The sequence below is a fragment of the Artemia franciscana genome, chromosome 10 (genome assembly GCF_032884065.1).
Source record: "Artemia franciscana chromosome 10, ASM3288406v1, whole genome shotgun sequence".
Taxonomy (NCBI): Eukaryota; Metazoa; Arthropoda; class Branchiopoda; order Anostraca; family Artemiidae; genus Artemia; species Artemia franciscana.
Genome location: NC_088872.1, coordinates 10467902 through 10488466, shown reverse-complemented (window position 1 = coordinate 10488466; position 20565 = coordinate 10467902). Strand labels below are relative to the sequence as shown.

Genomic DNA, 20565 nt, shown 5'->3' with positions numbered 1-20565 from the left:
AGATCATTCCAGAGGGGTCACATATAAATACACATAAAGAATGAAAATTTAGGTCACAATTTTTTCAATCTACAGAAAATCTAGTATGAAGGTCCTGATATGTCCTCAAAGTATCACTACTTGAAAAATAGCTTGCTGCTGGACTATAAGTTTAGTGTAACTCTGTTTCGCTGACAATAAACATAACCATATGAATGTATTCCCATGATTGTTCTAGTTTCTCCATAGTTTCCTAATGTTTTTCGTATGATTAGAAAGGTTTTTTCGAATTTGTCAAACTTGGGCCTACCAATAATAAATTACTGCATAATTCAGTTTAAAGAGATGTTTTCCAGATATGGTTACTTTTTTTGTGACTTTTCTAGAGGTAATTCATACTGAAATGACTGCTATAGTCATTTACAATGAGAATCTGTTAAATTTACAAATTCGAGATCTAACAGCTTGTTATTGTTCCAAAAAAATAGTAATAATAATAAAATAATATGGAACCTCATTAGGATTTCAGCACTCACGAATAAGAATTTACTAAAATGTCTTACAGATAACTTTAAGCCAAATTCTGTAAATTTTAGAACCAGTAAATGGTGTCATGCAAGAATTCTACCATCTCTTAACAGCTACTGTGATTATCTCAGCCAAATCTTTCCTCAAAACAATACAGGTACTATACCTAAACACGAGACCTTTCCTTTCCCCAAAATATTAAGATATTTGTGACTTACAATAATTTCTTACCGAATAGATCTTCGCTTTACTGAAATCACAAAACCAACGCCACAAAACAGGAATAGAAACAATAAAGTCCTTAAGTGGCCTACAGAAAATTATATAATAATTTATGAAGCTCTCAAGCCTTTCAACAGCTACGAAATCAATAGATTTAACCGCAGTATTTTAACTCTCTGAATAACTCAAGAAAGCTTAGTTTTCAATGAGGCACCAGTTCTTCAGAACTTTACAAATATAGGAAACTATCACGAGCAAGTTTGCTTGAAACAGTTTTTCAAAATATATTGCATAAACAACGAAACAGCGATATTCGTTTGTTACAAGTTTCAACTAATCTCTCTATTTTCGTTAGAAAAACTTAATTTTTTTAATTAATTATCATTAATTTTATATTCATTCACAAAAAACTGCCATAATACAAAAAAAAATACTAGTAATAATAATTTCGTTAGTAATACCAGATAATTAAAGTTACCTTTTGAATTTCCATTTTTCTTCAGTTGCTGAAGTTCCAGTTCTTTATCATATTCTACATCTAGCTGTATCTGCAACATCTTAGCAAGCATTTCGTCACTAGACGTATCCAAAAATTCTGCCAAATGATCATCACTCACCTCATCAAATGGAGTATCTCCTTCATCAAAGAGAGCCTTTTCTTCACTAGAAGTTAAAAACTAAAATATCCCAAGACAGTTCACATTAACACCACGGATTTGAATATATATTTAATAAATCCCCAACTGGTTTGCTTTGAAAATCCCTAGAGTAACAGGTAGTGGGATAATGGGATCTTTAAAACACAGGTCTAAAATATTCTCTTTGGACAGCTAAATTTAGCTCTTAAATTAGCATTTATTGTTAGTTAAAAGTAATGCCACATATCATAACTAGCCTGTAGTTTCTAGGGTTTTGGGTAGTAGAAGTTCTAGGCCTCATAATCTGGGATGGGACAAGATATACCACCAGAGTGTAAACACAAAAAATGAAAGCAATTTAAATTCAAGTGTCAGAAAAAACGGGGGGGCGCATGCCCCTACCATCTGCTCAGGCTTAGAACCATCAATAGGTTCGGGGCTATTACCCTGTAGTTCCAAAGGTTTGAGCAAACTCAGGATATCAGTTCTTTATCATAATCTACATCTAGTTGTATCTGCAACATCTTGGCAAACATTTCATCACTGGATATATCCTAAAACTCAGCTAAAGCATCAGCATTCATCCCTTTAATAAGGAATAACTCCTTCCCCAAGAACATATTTTCTTAACAAAAAGTTAAATGGCAAAAATCAAAACATCCCAGGGTGGTTGAGATTAACAAGATTGAACTGAAAACCTTTTTGACAGCATTCAACAGGTTTACTTTTAAAAAAAAATGGAGGTAATAAATTAATAAGAAACCAGGGTGTTTCAAAATTTCTATTTAAAACTTTTTTCTTTTTACTGTTGAATATAGTTCATAAGGAGGCAAATCCACCTTTCCATCTCTCCCAAAGCTAATCTAACACACTGCTTTTGATCAAAAGGATTGAGTCATTCAAATTTTGTATCAATCACCATCAATGCTTGACTCAAGCATCAAACAGGTTCCTAGATGCTCAATCATACTTGAGTCAATCGACAGACAGAAGCTTTTAATCAAAATGATTGAACATCTAGGGTCTCCTTTATAGTATATTAATACGTAACTCTTAGCAAAAGATGCGCCCAACAGCAACTCTTATTGGGTAATTCCACAAGATCAAGAGCATGATTCTGGGTCTCTGAGGGTCTGAAGTAAACCCAGGAGCCAATCCAAAATATCTACTGAAGCACCAGCATTCACCTCTTTATAGTGAATATCTCATTTGCCAAACAGGGCCTTTTCTTCACTAAAAGTCCCAGCAAAACCAAAAGCATCCCAAAGATCAACAAGATTGATTTAAAAAAAAAGTTTACAAAAGTGTTGTATCCTATAAGCTTAAGTTTCAGAAGTGGAATTTTCCAACATTTACATTTTTTCCTCTAAGATGAACATTCAATTGGTTTACTTAGAACACCTTTGGAGTAAGAGATAATGATATACTGAGACCCAACCTTAATTAAAAAAAGAAGTAATATTTAAAGTTTATACAGCCACCCCTTCATAAAAACCTTATATGCTCCCTAGGCATAACTTATAGCACTTGCCCCAGACTCTGAGGGGGGAGGGGCTCTATCAACCCTGAAGGCATTGTTACATGATGCTTGGACTACTTTGAACAAAATGTCTCTCTCAAAATTTTGATTTGATACATTTGGAGAAAAATGTAATTTTCCTCCAATCAATTTTGAATCTTAAAAGGGGAACTAGAACTTTTGATTTCTAATCAAATGAACCTGCTCCAAAGTTTATAAAGCCACCCCTACATAAAAGTCTTATATGCCCCCTAGGCACAACTTGCAGCCCTTGCCCCAGGCTCTTAGGAGGAGAGACTCTTTCAATTTCTTTCAGAGAACTTTCAATTTCCAATCAAATGAACCTCTTACAAAGTTTATATGACCACCCCTTTCATAAAAGCCTCATATGCCCCCAGGACTGTCTCAAAAATTTGGGGAAAGGGGAGGGGGCTGGCAGCCCTATGGTCACTTTTGACTCTTAAAATGGGAAATAGAACTTTCAATTTCCAATCAAATGAGCCCCCTACAAAGTTATTACAACCACCCCTTTCACAAAAACTGTATAAACAATGGGCAACTTGCATAAGTTACTGCCCTTATGTTGAGGGCTGTGGCAAAATTGTCAGACCCTGAATTATAGTTATTTCACTTTAAGAGTACTTTTAAATTTTGATTAGATACATTTGGGGCTGGTTAACCTCTAATGACTTTCAATTCTTAAGAAGGTAACTAGGACATTCAATTTCTGATCAATTGAGCCTTCTCCAAAGTCTATATGACCACCACCCTTTCCATAACAACCCTATATATCCTGAGCCATAACTTACAACCCTTGTCCCTGGTTTTTTTTAACCCTGGAGGCATTGATATATGATCTTTGGACTATTTTGAACAAAGAGGCTATCTCAAAATTTTGACCAGATAAATATGGGAAAAAGAGGGTGCAGGGGGAGGGCTAGTTGCCTTCCAATTACTTTCGACTCTTGAAAACTGAACTAGAGCTTTCAATTTCCAATCAAATGAGCCTCCTATAAAGTTTATATGACCCTCCCTTCCATAAAAACTGTATATTTTATTCAAGTTTATGTGACCATCCCTTCTATGAAAAATTTATGCGCCCCCCCCCCTCTCACAACTCGCCCTTGGCCCTAGGGGGGTTTTGTTGACTCCACAGTTATTGTTATCTGATCTTTTGACCACTTTGAACAAACAGGCCATTTTAGAATTGGATATGTTTGGAAGAAAATGGGCATGGAGAGGGGGCTAGTTGCCTATTCAATCACTTTTGACTCTTATAAAAGGCACTAAAACTTCAAATCTCCAATCACATGAGTCTCCTATAAAGTTTATACAACCACCCTTTCTACAAAAACCTTATATGCCCCTGGGGCATAAATTACAACACTTGTCAACAGTCTTTGGGGATTGTGTCAAACATGTAGTTATTGTAGTCTGATCTTTGGACTATTTTGATCAAAAGAACAATCTCAAAAAATTTGGTCAGAAGCATGTAGGGAAAAGGGGGTATGATGGGGCTAGGTACCCTCTAGTCACTTTTGATTCTTAAAAAGGACACTAGAACTTCCAATTTCCAATACACGAAAAACTACATTTGGAAGAAATTGGGCATTTAGAGGGGGCTAGTGCCTATCCAATCACTTTTGGATCTTAAAAAGGGCATTAGGAATTCCAGTTTACAATCGAATGATTCCCCTCTGAAGTTTATACAACCACCCTTTTAAGTGTCTCTAAGGAAAAAAAAGTAAGTAAATAATAGGAAAACATTGAGGACTTTCAGTCTTTTCTATAACACTATAGTGTTGCCTCTGATACCTTGGTTTCAGTTTAATATATTTTATCAAAAAAAGATATGACCACAGCTCAGATTTATAATACATTGAAGGCACACTGCTCTAGCACAAGACCAGAGCATTCTGATATTCAAGATGCCTCTGATATTAAACATGAAAATTGGAAGGAAATCTCAATTATTGTGATAGAAGTCTAATAAATACAGAAACATACCTTTCTTGAAGATGACTTGCAAGTTGCTCTGACATTACCTCTTCTAAATTTAATGATGTTTGTGGAGGTGGTTTACCCCATGGGCTCATCTTTTCAGTACTCACTGAAATAAACAAGTGAATTAATAGTAATAATTCTCCAAGATTTCAACAGTAAACTCAATTATGATGAATTAATTTAATTAATAAAATTTGACTTGGCCTAAACTCTTCTGCCAAACCTTCTCCAGCTCAAAAAAGATAATTTGAAAAAATGCTCTTCTAGGTGGCTACCCTATAATTTTCATTAGGAACAAATAGAATAAGCTTTGGCACAGGATAAGAGAAGTATTCCATCTATATTGGACTAAAGATGTTCTCTATCCTGACAGTACTATTTGATGTTGAAAAAGCTTTTGAAAGTGTATTGCATCCAAAACTAATGGATGAACTCCAACAGTACAATTTGCCAAGACAAATACTATTCTGGATAGAATCATCCCTCAGAAATCAAACACAAAATTAGAGAGAGGGTGAAAGCATCTCCAATCAAACATAAGTGATCAGCAGGGTGATACAAGGTGGTATCATTGGTCCTCTCCTCTTTGAACTCTTCATCAACAAAATCAACAGAAATATCATCAGCACTACCAAAATCTATGCAAGTAACACAAAACTTTATAGGAAGTTTGCATCATATCAAGATATAATGACACTACAAGACATTGAGACATTAACTGAGAACCTCTAAAGCCTACATATCAACTTGAATACATCAAAAACCTAAGTCTGGTAGATATGGTAGAAAAAAATGCTTCTGGACCCAACTAACAATAAATGAAAAAGCAGGCTGACAATTGATGACTCTGAAAGAAATCTTGGCATTACTGTTGAAATGTAGCCACAATTTCTTGGGCACACTCAGAAAACTATTTCCAAAGCATCACAGCTCCTCAGGATGATGAGCTGTCTTTCTAGGAGAATTTTTACCCTTCAAAAATAAATAGGCCTACCACAAGAGGATACCAAGAAAAAACATTCAAACAGGTAAAAGTGAATGTATTAAGGGCCAATTTTTGGCATGTCCAAGCAGTGGCTGACTGGAACTCAATCCCAGAAATAGTTGTGAAATCTGGAACATGAAATATTTTCAAAAAAAATGGCCTAGGTATATTTTAGAGAGAGCATTTTACATGCTTGACTCATAGACTAGGGTAAGGGAGACCATTACCCTCAGTTTAAATTGCAAAATACAAATAGCCATTGACTCAGAGAAACACAACTTTGATGAACCAACTTACAGCCATCTAGAGAGTGCAGAAACAAGGACATGTCCCTAATGGCACTGAGGATCCAGTAAGTTAAATCCTTAGATTGCCCCTAGCTAAAATTTAAGGTAAGCAGAATTTCTCTTGTCTAAAGATTACTCCAACTCTTCTTCTCTTTCTCCCCAAGAAAGACTTTGGGCAAAAAAAATTGTACTTCTAACCCATTCCTAGTAAACCTCTCCCCCTTCCTGGGAATCTGAGGATTTAACTTACTGGATCCTCAGTGCCATTAGGGACATGTCCTTGTTTCTGCACTCTCTAGATCAACTGATAACTCAAGAATAAACTCCCTTGATAATACAGGGGCCAGTGTCCTTTGACAAACAGATTTATTTGGACTGATTGTCTTTGTTTGCTTCTCTGGGTCAACTTGTTCAATATTTATGTAAGGTATTGTTTTTTCAAAGGAATATCCAAGAGGAATGGGAAGTTTACAGTCCAGCTGTGTCAATAGGAGTGGGGCTATCCATTAAGATTGTATTGCCCCCTCTCTATATTTTTTAGGCTAAATCTTTTTAGGGTTTTCATAAAAAATAGAAAAGCACAAAATTGCCTCCTCCCCCCTAATTTTCAAAATGTGTTTTCATCGAATTTGTTTTGGAATTTTGTGGTGTTTACTTCTCAATAGCCTCAATTTTACAATGACACCATCATACCTTATAGTAGGCTGAGCAAATTTCTTCCTTTGATGCTAAATATAGCTAGCATAGATCTGACCCTCTAAATAATTAGTCAATAATCTGATCCATTGGCCCCCACCATTATTTCCTTTAAAGCCAACTAGTTGACACTTACTGTCTATTTATTCAGCTCTTAAGTAACGTTAAATAATGTCGATATTAGCCTAGTAGCTTATGTTGTAATATAGCACTGTTGACGTACTAATTGACGAATTTGTCTTTTCGGAATGCCCTGAAAAACAGCTAATTTCTGTAGATGGCCGAAGACAGTTTTTGGAATAAAAATGGTAATTGCTGTTCACTATAAACAACAAGTAAAACAATTCCTTGATCGAGATTCCTTGACTTACTTCTAGTAGATCTTTTTTTTTTCTCGTTAATAGAACTTTAATCTTTGGAACAAACTTAGAAATGATAGTAAGAATAATGGTAATTTTAGCCAGTTTAAATCGAATTTACGTGTGGATTTGCTTGGTAGGCATGCTTTTGAAATAGATTTACTGTATTTTCAGTGGAATTTTTTCTGTGTTTTTCCGTATTTTTTCATGTGTTGTTTTGGGTTTTTATATCGTAGTGTTTTGTTGTTTATTGTGTTGCGAGAGCAACACTTTGGTTTTGTCGTGTTTTTTTTCTCCTATCATCACGATTCAGCTTATCAAACGGTTCGTGGTAATGAACTGTAGTAAGGAGCGACCCGGCTCAATAGAAACCAAAACTCTAAAAAATTAGAATTTTGATATCAATAGCTACATCAAAAGAATCGCATTTTAATGCTGATTTTAAATATATAAGTTTCATCAAGTTTAGTCTTACGCACCAAAAGTTACGAGCCTGAGAAAATTTGTGTTATTTTAGAAAATAGGAAGAAACACCCCCTAAAAGTCATAGAATCTTAACGAAAATTACACCATCAGATTCAGCGTATCCGAGAACCCTACTGTAGAAGTTTCAAGCTCCTATCTACAAAAATTTGGAATTTTGTATTTTTTGCCAGAAGGCCGATCACGGATGCGTGTTTATTTGTTTTTTTTTTCTTTTCCCCAGGGGTGATCGTATCGACCCAGTTGTCCTAGAATGTTGCGAGAGGACTCATTCTAACGGAAATGAAAATTTCTAGTGCCCTTATTAAGTGACCAAAAAAATTGGAGGGCACCTAGGCCCCCTCCCAAGCTAATTATTTTCCCAAAGTCAACGGATCAAAATTCTGAGATAGCCATTTTATTCAGCGTAGTCGAAAAACCTTATAACTATGTCTTTGGGGACGACTTACTCCTCCACAGTCCCCGTGGGAGGGGCTACAAGTTACAAACTTTGACCAGTGCTTACATATAGTAATGGTTATTGGGAAGTGTACAGGTGTTTTCAGGAGGATTTTTGGTTGGGGGAGGGGTTGAAAAGAGGGGGATATACTAGGGGAACTTTCCATCGAGGAATTTGTCATGGGGGAAGAAAATCAAACAGTTCGTGGTAACGAACTGTAGTAAGGAGCGACCCGGCTCAATAGAAACCAAAACTCTAAAAAATGGAATTTTGATACCAATAGCTAAATCAAAAGAATCGCATTTTAATGCTGATTTTAAATATATAAGTTTCATCAAGTTTAGTCTTACGCACCAAAAGTTACGAGCCTGAGAAAATTTGTCTTATTTGAGAAAATAGGGGGAAACACCCCTTAAAAGTCATAGAATCTTAACGAAAATTACACCATTAGATTCAGCATTTCAGAGAACCCTACTGTAGAAATTTCAAGCTCCTATCTACAAAAATGTGGAATTTTGTTTTTTTGCCAGAAGGCAGATCACGGATGCGTGTTTATTTGGTTTTTTTTTCTTTTTCCCAGGGGTGATCGTATCGACCCAATGGTCCTAGAATGTTGCGAGAGAGCTCATTCTAACGGAAATGAAAAGTTCTAGTGCCCTTTTGAAGTGACCAAAATATTGGAGGGCACCTAGGCCCCCTCCCACGCTAATTATTTTCCCAAAGTCAACGGATCAAAATTCTGAGATAGCCATTTTATTCAACGTAGTCGAAAAACCTTATAACTATGTCTTTGGGGACGACTTACTCCTCCACAGTCCCCGTGGGAGGGGCTACAAGTTACAAACTTTGACCAGTGCTTACATATAGTAATGGTTATTGGGAAGTGTACAGGTGTTTTCAGGAGGATTCTTTGGTTGGGGGGAGGTGTTGAAAAAAGGGTGATATACTGGGGGAACTTTCCATCGAGGAATTTGTCATGGGGGAAGAAAATTTCCATGAAGGGAGCGCAGGATTTACTAGCATTATTTAAAAAAAATGAAAAAATAAATATGAAAAAGTTTTTTCAGCTGGAAGTAAGGAGCAGCATTAAAACTTAAAACGAACATAAATTATTACCCATATGAGGGGCTCACCTCCTCCTAATACCTCGCTCTTTAAGCTAAAGTATTTTTAGTAATGTCAACTATTTATTCTACGGCTTTTGTGATTCAGGGGTCATTCTTAATGAATTGGGACACAATTTAAGATTTAGTGTAAAGAGAGAGGTACTGACGAGGGGGCGAACCCTCTCATATGTGTAATAAAAACATGAGAATAAAAAATTCTTTACGTAAGCTAGTTTATAAGTTACGTATATCTTTTACTAACAAAAAGATTCGTAAAAAATTAAAAGTTCTAGTTGCCTTTTTTATTAACCAAAAAATTGGAGGGCAACTAGGCTTCCTCCCCCGCTCTTTTTTCTCAAAATCATTCGATCAAAATTATGAGAAAGCCATTTAGCCAAAAAAAAAAAAAATATCCAAATTTCGTTTTAATTATTTCTCTGCGGAGAGCCAAAATCAAAACATGCATTGATTCAAAAACGTTCAGAAATTAAATAAAAAAACAAGTTTTTTCAACTGAAAGTAAGGAGCGACATTAAAACTGAAAACGAACAGAAATTACTTCGTATATGAAAGGGGCTGCTTCCTCATCAACGCCCCGCTCTTTACGCTAAAGTTTTTTACTGTTTTAAAAAGAAGAGTTGAGAGAAAGAGTCAAACTATAGCGTAAAGAGCGGGGCGTTGATGAGGAAGCAGCCCTTTTCATATACGAAGTAATTTCTGTTCGTTTTCAGTTTTAATGTCGCTCCTTACTTTCAGTTGAAAAAACTTGTTTTTTTTATTTAATTCGTAGAAAGTGGTAAGGGTCAAGTGTCTGTGGTTCTTACGGAAAGTGTGGACCTTAGGCCAGATTGATGAATATGACATTGCATTTTGGAAAGATTCGTAGAACTCTTACCTGGGACCAAAAAGGATGGTTTTTGCTTGTCCTTGAGCCAAAGAAAATTGTGTGTGAAGTGAAATGGATTTTTATTGCCTATGTCAGAGAAAACTATTTGAAGTTATGTAGTCAAGCTTTCGTTTCATCAAACTATGTTTCTGGTTTCGAGTGGAAAGCTCCGTTCTAGCAAGCAAGCAGGCAGGCACCAGATTCAAATTGAAGATGGACTAAAATCTAAAGTGTTGAATATATGTGGCAGCTTTCGACGGCAGTCGATAGCTCTTAATGAGCTGATCAAAGTATATGCCATTCATTTTTTGGCAATTCATTCACAAGATGTACCAGTTTGAAATTTCAAAGGGGTTAACAACTTCAGTAGTAAGTTATACACTGAAACCAAAAATAGACCAATACCAATTGTGAGACATAAAGGGGAGTTTTAAGCACAGTCGGCTGCTAGCTCATAATCATCTTCGGCAATGAGGGGTTAGTAAATTTTGCTAGTTTGTGTACCTATTTTTTGTTTCCGGTGTATTTGATGGTAAGACCAGTTCGGTTCCAGTTGTAAGGCATGTAGGGGACTTGTTCATTTTAAGATCCGTACATATTAACAGCTTCAGCGTTTAATCAAAGAAAGGAATTAAAGCCAAAGTGTTGCTCTCGCAACACTTTGCTCGGCGAAGCCGAACAAACGTTGCCGCAACACCTCAAGCTGCCCATACAACGTAAATCTAGTTTTTATGTTGGTTTCGGTAAATCGTCTCATGATCCATGCTCTTTTTCTTTTTTTTCTTTTGTATTTTAGCACATCCTCGCCAGCTCCGCTTTTGTTGTGCGATTACAAATAAAATGATTATTTTCAATAAAATTATTCTACTACTACTAAAATAGGGATTTTTTTATAGAAGACCGTGCAAACGCAACTTTAAATAAATATTTCAACCCTATATCCAAGGGCCGTCCTCAGCAAAACCAATGAAAAAAAAAACGAATATAAAAGAACTGACAATAATTACAATATTTAAAGTCAAATATTTTCAAAATAGCTTTAGCATCATCTGGGACTGGAAGATTAAGCGAAGTAAAAAAAGGAAATTCATTCAAATGGAATAAAAAAAAAAAAACATTTACAAAGAAACCTTTAAAGCTAATCTTGCCTTTTTGACAGCCAGCCTAGAAAGTCTATCTGTAACAGATTGAGTTGAAAGGTTTATTGTTTTTTAACATAATTAGTTAAATGATTTTTTAGTTCAATTTATCCAGAAGGCATTAAGTGATTATTTCCCCAAATCCTTATTTAAAGAAGTATTACTATTTATTTTGACTCTTATTTAAGTTACCTCTCGAACAATTATTTTTATGCCTAAATCTTTGTTAATAAGGGAAGTTTCTTCAAAAAGCATTTTATGGCTAAGAGTATGAAAGATATGACTGCTTAAAGCACAATAAAAAAAAAATATTTGTGCTATTAGACTTGAAAGCTTCAGTTGTCATCTTTATACTTTTGTAGGTTTTTTTGTTTTTGTTTTTTTAAAGTTTTGATGGGTTCTCCCAACATTGTAGTTGCCACAGTTACATAGTATTTGATAAACCCTTCTTTGGTGAGTAACTTGGGTTATACCTTTACCATATTTTATGAAGTTGATGATTGTAATGCTATTGGTAAATAGTACATATAAAAATATTTTGTGTGCAAACTTTTTTTAGATTTGTTGTGACTTTTGGAACATATGGAAGGCAAATAATATTTGAGGGCTTAGTGGGAGCTTTGCATGGTATAAGACCCTTGATTTTACGGAAGTGTCTTGTTAGTGTTCGGGTAATTGTATTATTAATAAAGACAATAGGATAATCGATTTCAAACAAGAGAGGTAACATCAGCTCTTTTAACTTATGGGGGGGGGGTTGATTGGATTAAAAAAAATATCTGTTGTTTTGTGCAGGTTTACTGTAAATTGTAAAATCCAGTTTATCAATGCTACGAGTAATTGATAAATCCAGAAACGGTAATTTATTAGCAATTTTAATTTCTAAGGTAAACTGTAGATTTCAGTCATTTGTATCAAGATCATCTAGGAAACCCCTAAGTTCCATTTCCCCATAATTCCAGAGCGATATGACATCACCCATGTAACGCTCCCAATAGATATGTTTTAAAAAACTATGAATTAAGGCCAAATTTTTAAGGTGGTCTAAATAAATATTCACTAATAACCCGCATAGAGATACCCTCATGGAGAGGCTTTTTATTTGCTTATAATATGAAAAAAACTTCGTTTTCTTAAAGAGTTAAAGAGGCTGCGTCCCAAAGTCGAACCTTAAAACGTACAGGAATTAGAAGAGGCAGTTGGGGGGCTGCCGCCCCCCAAACCCCCAGCTTTTAAAGACTCTTTTGTACAGTTTTTTTTGTGGGGGGACTTCATTGTTACTAATTACTAGTTTCGGCGCAATGGTTCTCCTGTCCTCTTGTGTTTAACATTTTTCGAAGTTATTCCATTATTCATTCATTTCAATTTTTTGTTAATTAAAAGAGGGCCTTTCCGAAGCCAAGAGCGGGGGGTTAGCAAAAAACAAAAAACCTGTACAAAAGAGTCTTTAAAAGCTGGGGGTTTGGGGGGCGGCAGCCCCCCAACTGCCTCTTCTAATTCCTGTACGTTTTAAGGTTCGACTTTGGGACGCAGCCTCTTTAACTCTTTAAGAAAACGAAGTTTTTTTCATATTATTTCTGTACGTTTTTCTACAATCCATGGTGGATGTAATTTAATAATTCCTGTACTCCTCGTAGAGGAATTAGGAGAGGAAGTTGGGTGGCTGCCGCCCCCCAACCCCCCCACTTTTAAATCATTGTATAAAATAGAAAAAAAAATAGATAGAATGACCGAAATGTTTCTTTTGCTCATAAGAAGCTAATATTCTGTTATCTCTCAAATGATAAGCAGTCCAGGTGTTAACAAAAGTATACACTTTTATTTTGATCGCTACGTCCAAAAGCCTATAATAAAGAATTTATTCTAAAAATGCCTTCTCATATAGGAAACATCTTTAGGTAATTATAGTAAATTATATATTATTTATCTTATTTAGCAACTATTTATATAAAATAAGTAAATATCCACGTTTCATTAAATCGAGAAAAACTTAAACTTCTTCAAAACATTTGAAAATTCGCATAAAAATTGGCAATGAGCACTTAAAGGCTATAAAATATATACTTAAAGCACATTTATATCACACTTATTTCGGACATCTGGAATGGAGCTGGATTTTTATGATGCTTGCAGTCATTCTCGCCGTGCCGAGCTGATTATTTTGATGTACTTGAATGTTGATATTCGTAACTTTTAAGAATTTCAAAAATTAACATGGGACTATTAGACTATTAGGACTATAAGAAGACTATTAGGAGAGGCAAACCCCCCGCTTTTAAAGACTCTTTTGTACAGGTTTAATTTATTTTCATATTAATTCTGTACGTTTTTCTACAATCCATGGTGGATGTAATTTAATAATTCCTGTACTCCTCGTACAGGAATTAGGAGAGGAACCCCCCCCCCCCCCGCTTTTAAATCATTGTATAAAATAGAAAAAAAAATAGATAGAATGACCGAAATGTTTCTTTTGCTCATAAGAAGCTAATATTCTGTTATCTCTCAAATGATAAGCTGTCCAGGTGTTATCAAAATTTTTTTGATGTTGTGAAAAAAAACCTCCCGTAAGGGACTTGAACCCTTGACCCGAGGATTAAAAGTCTCACGCTCTACCAACTGAGCTAATAACTTGCATGTGTGTAAATATAACTTCTCAATAGCTTTTAAAAATTTCAAATTAACATGGGCTCTTATGGAGAGAAATCCGTTAATTAAATAGCTAATGGGTGGTTTCTGGAAAACAGGGAAGGAGTTATCGGATCGAGCTGAAATTTCGCGGATAAGCTCCTGGGCCGTAGGGGACCTTAACTTGTGAATTTCAGCCCGATCGGACAACGTTAAAAGGGGTGGGGGGGGGGGGGGGTTGGAGGGTCGAAACTTTCGGGGGGTTAAGATTTTCCTACGAAACTTTCATGGGCACTTACTCGGAGAATTCCGCATCGAATGAGTCTTCGTACACCCAGATCCGATGTCGGATGTGACCTGTAGGCGTCTAGGAAAAAAAAGTAAATGAATTTTAAGTGGCTATGCGTGGTTTCTGGAAAACAGGGAAGGAGTTATCGGATCAAGCTGAAATTTCGCGGATAAGCTCCTGGGCCCTAGGGGACCTTAACTTGTGAATTTCAGCCCGATCGGACAACGTTAAAGGGGGGCTTGGGTTGACAGGTCGAAACTTTCGGCCAGATTTTCCCCATGAAGAAAAAGTTGGAGGGGGATGAAATTTTGCAGGTTTCTTAGTTGGAGCTCGGGCTACGAAATGCATCCCTCCCCATCCGTCTGCGACCACTGGAACCGAAGATCGCTTAACATTGTCGTGTGTCGCCTCTTTATAGAGGCACGAGTGTGCCTCCATGATAAAAAGAATTACAGAACTGAAAATTCATTGAATACTGAAAGTTCTTAAGCCGAACTGGCCAGGCATGACAACAAACAACAAAGAGAGATAAAACTCCGCAAAAAAACCTCAAACGAGAGTGCGGCCAGTTGAGAGAAAAGAGACGAAAAACTAAATAACACGGATATTTTACATGTATCTAAACTAGGCGTCCACAAGATAAAAAGAAAAAACACTAAACTAAAATCAAATAAAACCACTACCAATAATAATAAATGTAATTGTCGCTACTGATCGACGTTGAGAAAAGAAGCTATTAGAGTTATTTTAATGAGAACATCAATTCAGCTTCAGTTGCTTTGATGTCATTGAATACTTATTATAAATTTTAACTAGGGACATTAAAACCTCGTAATCTATTCCTGTTTTTGAATCTTCAATTAAATGATAATTTTCTCCTATTTTATTTATAAAGATTACAATAAACGTAATAAGAATTTTGTAATTCTTCCAAGGATTTTCTCGACTTAATGGGCTAAAATTTAGCTTGTCTTTTATTGCATGTTTATTAGAATTTTTCAAAGAGTAAGGTAAATTTAAAAGTATAAGATGGTAGTAGTAATATTCCTGTAATAGCATTAACCCTTAAAGTTGGAACATAATTTGTTCTTTTTGAGTTATTGCCGAGACGACTTATTAACAACCTGCATGCAACGAAGTGCCTTTTGATTTAGTTTTAAAGCAACATAAAATTTCCGTGAAAGTTTCTTCTTCATAGCTTATCCTAAACCTAATATATCCCGTCTTGATTTCTTGACAACCTGGTCCGTCTTACAAACCTGAATGCACTTAAACTATCTTGATTTAGCCCAGTCGTAAGAGTAAAAGTAGCAGCAATAGTGTTAGTAACATTCATAGCCCTGGAGTTTTCAGCTTAATACCCTAAGGCTTAGCAGGGATATTGCTAATACACCCCATTGACGACCTACATGGGCGCAGCGTATTTTGATTCAGTTCAACACTGCCTTCAACATTTCCTGAGAGTTTTACTTATACTCTTAGCATTAACAATGCTAGTAGTCATAATAGCAGAAGTAATAGTAGGAACATTGGGAGTAGTACCAGTGATAATAGTAGCAGCAGAAGTAGTAGTGGAAGTAGTAGTCGTAGTATTAATAACAGTAGTAGTAATAGTTGTCCTTTAAATTTTAACTTAACACCCTCAGCCGTTCCTGAGATATTGTAGATAAGCCCTTCTGATAGCCTGTCTGACAGCTTGAAGAGAAGAGGAAAGATATTGGTTCGGCTCTGGTTTGTGCAACGATTTCAAAAAGATTCCACGAATTCGGCAATTCAATCTTTTCGTCTGCTCCTGTCGAGCCCCATTTCTGAGTTGAAAGTATCATCTTGAAATGCAGGAGAAATAAATTTGAAGATGATAGATTAAAAAAATAACTGATGCTGAAAGTAAAAAAACAAAAAAAACATTTTGGACTATTGAATGATATAGATTTTCATGACATTGATTAAACAAAAAAAAAAAGTTTTATAACTGCAAGTAAGGAGCAACATTAAAACTTAAAACGAACAGAAATTATTCTGTATATGAAAGGGGTTGTCCCCTCCTCAACGCCTCGCTCTTTACGCCAAAGTTTGACTCTTTCTCATAATTCTACTTTTTAAAGCAATAAAAAACTTTAGCGTAAAGAGCAAGGCGTAAAGAAGGGGACAACCCCTTTCATATACTGAATAATTTATGTTTGTTTAAATTTTTATGTTGCTCCTTACTTATAGATAAAAAAGTTGCTTTCTTATTTAATTCCTGAACGTTTTTTAAATTAATGCATGTTTTGATTTTGTCTCACCACACATGAATAATTAAAACAAAATTTGCATATTAATTTTTTTGGCTAAATGGCTTTCTCCTAGTTTTGATAAAAAAGAGGTGGGGGAGGAGGCCTAGTTGCACTCCAATTTTTGGTTACTTAAAAAGGCAACTAGAACTTTTTTTTTACGAACCTTTCTATTAGTAACAAATATACGTAGCTTACGAATTAACTTACGTTATGGAATTATGTATTTGTATATTTTTATTACGTATATGAGGGGGTTTTCCCCTCGTCAATACCTCACTCTTTAGGCTAAAGCTTCAATTTGGTTCCAATTCTTTAAGAATGACCCCTGAACTACAAAGGCCGCAGAATAAATAGTTGAAATAACTATAACTACTTTAGCGTAAAGAGTGAGGTATAGTGGAGGAGACGAACCCCCTTATATACGTAATAATTTATGTTCGTTTTAGGTTCTAATGCTGCTCCTTACTACCACCTGAGAAAAAAAATTATTTTATTTATTTTCTCATTCTTTTTTTAGATAATGCTAGAAAATCCTGTGGCTCCTTCATGGAAATTTCTTCCCTCATAATAAATTCCTCCATGGAAAGATCCTCCCTTGTAACAACCTCCCCCCGACACCCCTTTAACGTGGTTAAGTCCCTTGAAAACGTCTGTACACGTCCCAATAACCATTACTATATGTAAACAATGGTCAAAGTTTGTAATTTGCAGCCTCTCCCCCGAGGACTTTGAGGGATTAAGTCGTCCCGAAAGACATAATTATTAGATTTTTGACTATGCTGAACAATGTGTCTATCTTAAAATTTTGATCCAGTGACTTTGGGAAAAAAATGAGCGTGGGAGGGGGCCTAGGTGCCCTTTAATTTTTATGGTCGCTTAAAAAGGAAACTAGAACTTTTAATTTCCGTTAGAATGAGTCCTCTCGCGACATTCTAGGACCACTGGGTCGAAATGATCACCCCTGGAAAAATAAAACAAAAAAAAAACACACATCCTTGATTTGTCTTTTGGGAAAAAATACAAAATTCCAAATGTTTGTGTTTATTCAAGTATTTGAAAGTACTAATTAAACATTTTACGATAAAATATTTCACATTTATATTCAGATAAGCTTTAAAATCATTTTACCCATCACTGGAGGCAGTAGCAGTAATAGAACGAAAATATTGCCTATTGGTTAATTCAACACCCCCTGCAAGTTTTAACTTCATACTCATAGGCGTTCCTAAGATATCGAAGGTACACCCTTTTTACAACCTCTATACAAGTTTTGTGTTTGGGTTTAGTTCAACTTCGCCCTCAGTATTCCAATAGTAACCAAAACTCTAAAAAAAAGAATTTTGATTAAAATAAAAAGCATCGATGAAATTTGTTTTTTTTCTGTTAATTCCAAATATATAAGATTCATTAAGTTTAATCTTACCCTTCTAAAGCGATGAGCCTGAAACAATTTACTTGATTTCCGAAAAAGGGGAGAAATATCCCACAAAAGTCAAGGAGTCTTGTTGAAAATTGCACCATCAGATTCAGTGTGTCAGAAACCCATACAGTAGAGTTTTCAAGATTCCATCTTTAGAAATGTAGAGTTTTATGTTTTTTTTTTGGCCAGGAGAAAGATCATGGATGGGTGTCTTTTTTCTCTATTTTTCTCAGGGGTGATCGTATCGAATCAATGGTCCTTCAAGATTAGGAGAGGACTTGTTTGAACGGAAATCAAAAGTTCTAGTATCTTTTTTTAGTGACAGAGAGAATTGGAGGACAACTGGCCCACTCCCATGCCCCCTTTCCCCAAAGTAGTCCGATCAAAACTTTAAGAAAGCCATTTTGTTAAGTATAGTTGAAAGGTCCAATAACCGTATTTTTGGGAATGTCATGACCCCAGGAGGAAGGGCCACAAGTTTTGATATTTGCCCATTGTTTACATACAATATTTTTTTTTGAAAAGTATACTAACACTAAAAATATATTATACTTTTATTGTTTAGGGGAATGATTTTCTGTGGATGGATTTTATACGGGGGCAATTTCCTATTGGGATGGAAGTCTTCGAGGGTGAACTTTCTAAGGTAAAATTTACCCGGTGGGAATTTGCCAGAATTCATCTACGAAACTTGTTTTATTGGTCTTAATTTCTCGTTGGTGGCCCATTTTACATGTGGAGTTGCCCTGATGCCCGGGGAAAATTTTCGGCAGAGTTGGAATCCCTTGGTGGATTTTTGCGTGTGGTGGGATTTCCCACAGAAGAAATTTTCCGTGGAGATATTATCACCAGGAGAAATTCTCCGTGGGAACATTTCCCACGAGGGAAAATTTTCCATTGGGGGGATTTCCGGGGAGAAATCCCACACAGGGGGAATTTCACCATGACCTGAAAAATGTTCAGAAATTAAACAAAAAATAAGTCTTTTTTCCAAATAAAAGTATGCTAAGGAATATTCTTCAGCCGGAATCTTCCCCAAAAAATCTTCTAGGGGAAATTCCCAGCGAGGATGGAATTGTCATAGGGTAATTTATAGGGGGGGGGGCAGGATTGCATACGGGAGGGACTTTCTATGAATGAATTTTTCGTGGGGCAAATTTTCCATGGAGAGGAGTTAAATTCCATGGGATTATGTGAGAAACGATCAGAAATCGAATAAAAACAAAACAAGTTTGATCTACGGAAAGTAAGAAGCAACATTAAAACTTAAAAAGAACATAAATCATTTTGTATATGAGGAAATAAATCATTTTGTATCTCCTATACCCCACTCTTTACGCTAAAGTTCAACCTTATGTCCCAATTCTTTAAGGACGATTCTTGAAACACAAGGGCCATTAAACCAAATTAAAACCTTTTCAAAAAAATACTTAAAATTTTAGCATGAAAAGGGGGGTTTAGAGGAGGAAGGAGCCCTCTTTATACACAGAATAAATTTTGTTCGTTTTAAGTTTTCATGTTGCTCCTTACTTTAGTAGCATTTTTTACTTTTTTCTCTCTTCACTTTTTAATTTTATTTCTTATTTAGCGATATTATATATTTAGTGAAAGCTTAAGAAGGATTAAGTGCTATAAACAGCAAATAACAAGTAGAACACGCAGGGAATTTTTTCGTAAGACAGTGAAAATGCAAACATTAAACGAACACTTCCACCCTATGTCCAAGGTCCGTCCTCAGCATAACACAAATGATTATAAAAGAGAAAATTAAAACACAATCTTTAAAACTAAAAAATGCTTAAAATAGTCCTAGCATCATAACTTCAACAAAGTTCAATTATGACTGATAGATACACTGAAGTGAGTCAATGCAACTCATTTGGACGAAATAAAAATAATTAAATACACGCTTTCAATGTCAATCTTGCCTTTTCGGCAGCTAGCCTTCAAGGTATTTTTGTAGCTGATTCATTAGCATAATCTATTGATTTTGCAATATATTTCATCAGATCAATTTTAATTAAATTTGTGTATTAAGCATTTAGTGAGTACTCTCCCAAATTCCTACTTAAAGAAATATTGTGATTTATTTTGAGTCTAATTTGAAATAATTCCTGAACAAAACAACCTGTTTTATGCCTACTAATGTCATTAGTAATGAGAGAGGATTTTTCAGAAAGTATTGTGTGGCTAAGGCTATCAAAAATATGGCTACTTAAAGGAGAATCAAAGAAATTATCACAACTATTAGAAATTAAGGTTTTGTCTATGTCTTCTTTATGCTGTTGTGGGTGTTTTTCTAAATTCTGATGGGTTCTACCAACATATTAATTGCCACAGTCTCTTCGGCGAGTAACTGGGGTTTTATCTTTACCAGAGTTGAAGAAATTCATGATTTTATAATTATTAGTGAATACTGCATACAGATTATTTTTGTGCAAACATATTTTAATTTAGTTGTGTTTTTTGGGATGTATGGAAGATAGATTATTTTTGAGGGCTTATTGGGAGCCTCAAATGGTAAAAGACCATTGATTTTACGCGAGCGTCTTCTTAGTCTACGGCTAATTGTATTATCTAAAAGAATATGATACCCGTTTCTATATAAGTAAATCTATGATAAAAATTATTTCTGTTCTGGTGTGAGAATCATAGTAAATATTCAGAGCAGGATCAACGAGAGAA

At 35.3% G+C, this 20565-nt stretch overlaps 1 protein-coding gene across 2 annotated transcripts in view; it reads right to left on the bottom strand.

The window, feature by feature from the left end:
* LOC136031771 (serine/threonine-protein kinase RIO3-like) overlaps window positions 1-7095 on the bottom strand; it is a 149093-nt gene extending 141998 nt beyond the window's left edge. The window contains exons 1-3 of one of the 2 annotated variants that reach the window (XM_065711524.1): window positions 6995-7095; window positions 4894-4996; window positions 1208-1392 (exon numbers count right to left, since the gene is read on the bottom strand). In XM_065711524.1, the coding sequence (XP_065567596.1) occupies window positions 1208-1392; window positions 4894-4996; window position 6995 (289 nt within the window). In that variant the 5' untranslated portion in view covers window positions 6996-7095. The other variant, XM_065711525.1, reaches the window with a different exon arrangement.
* Between the last annotated feature and the right edge of the window lie 13470 nt (window positions 7096-20565).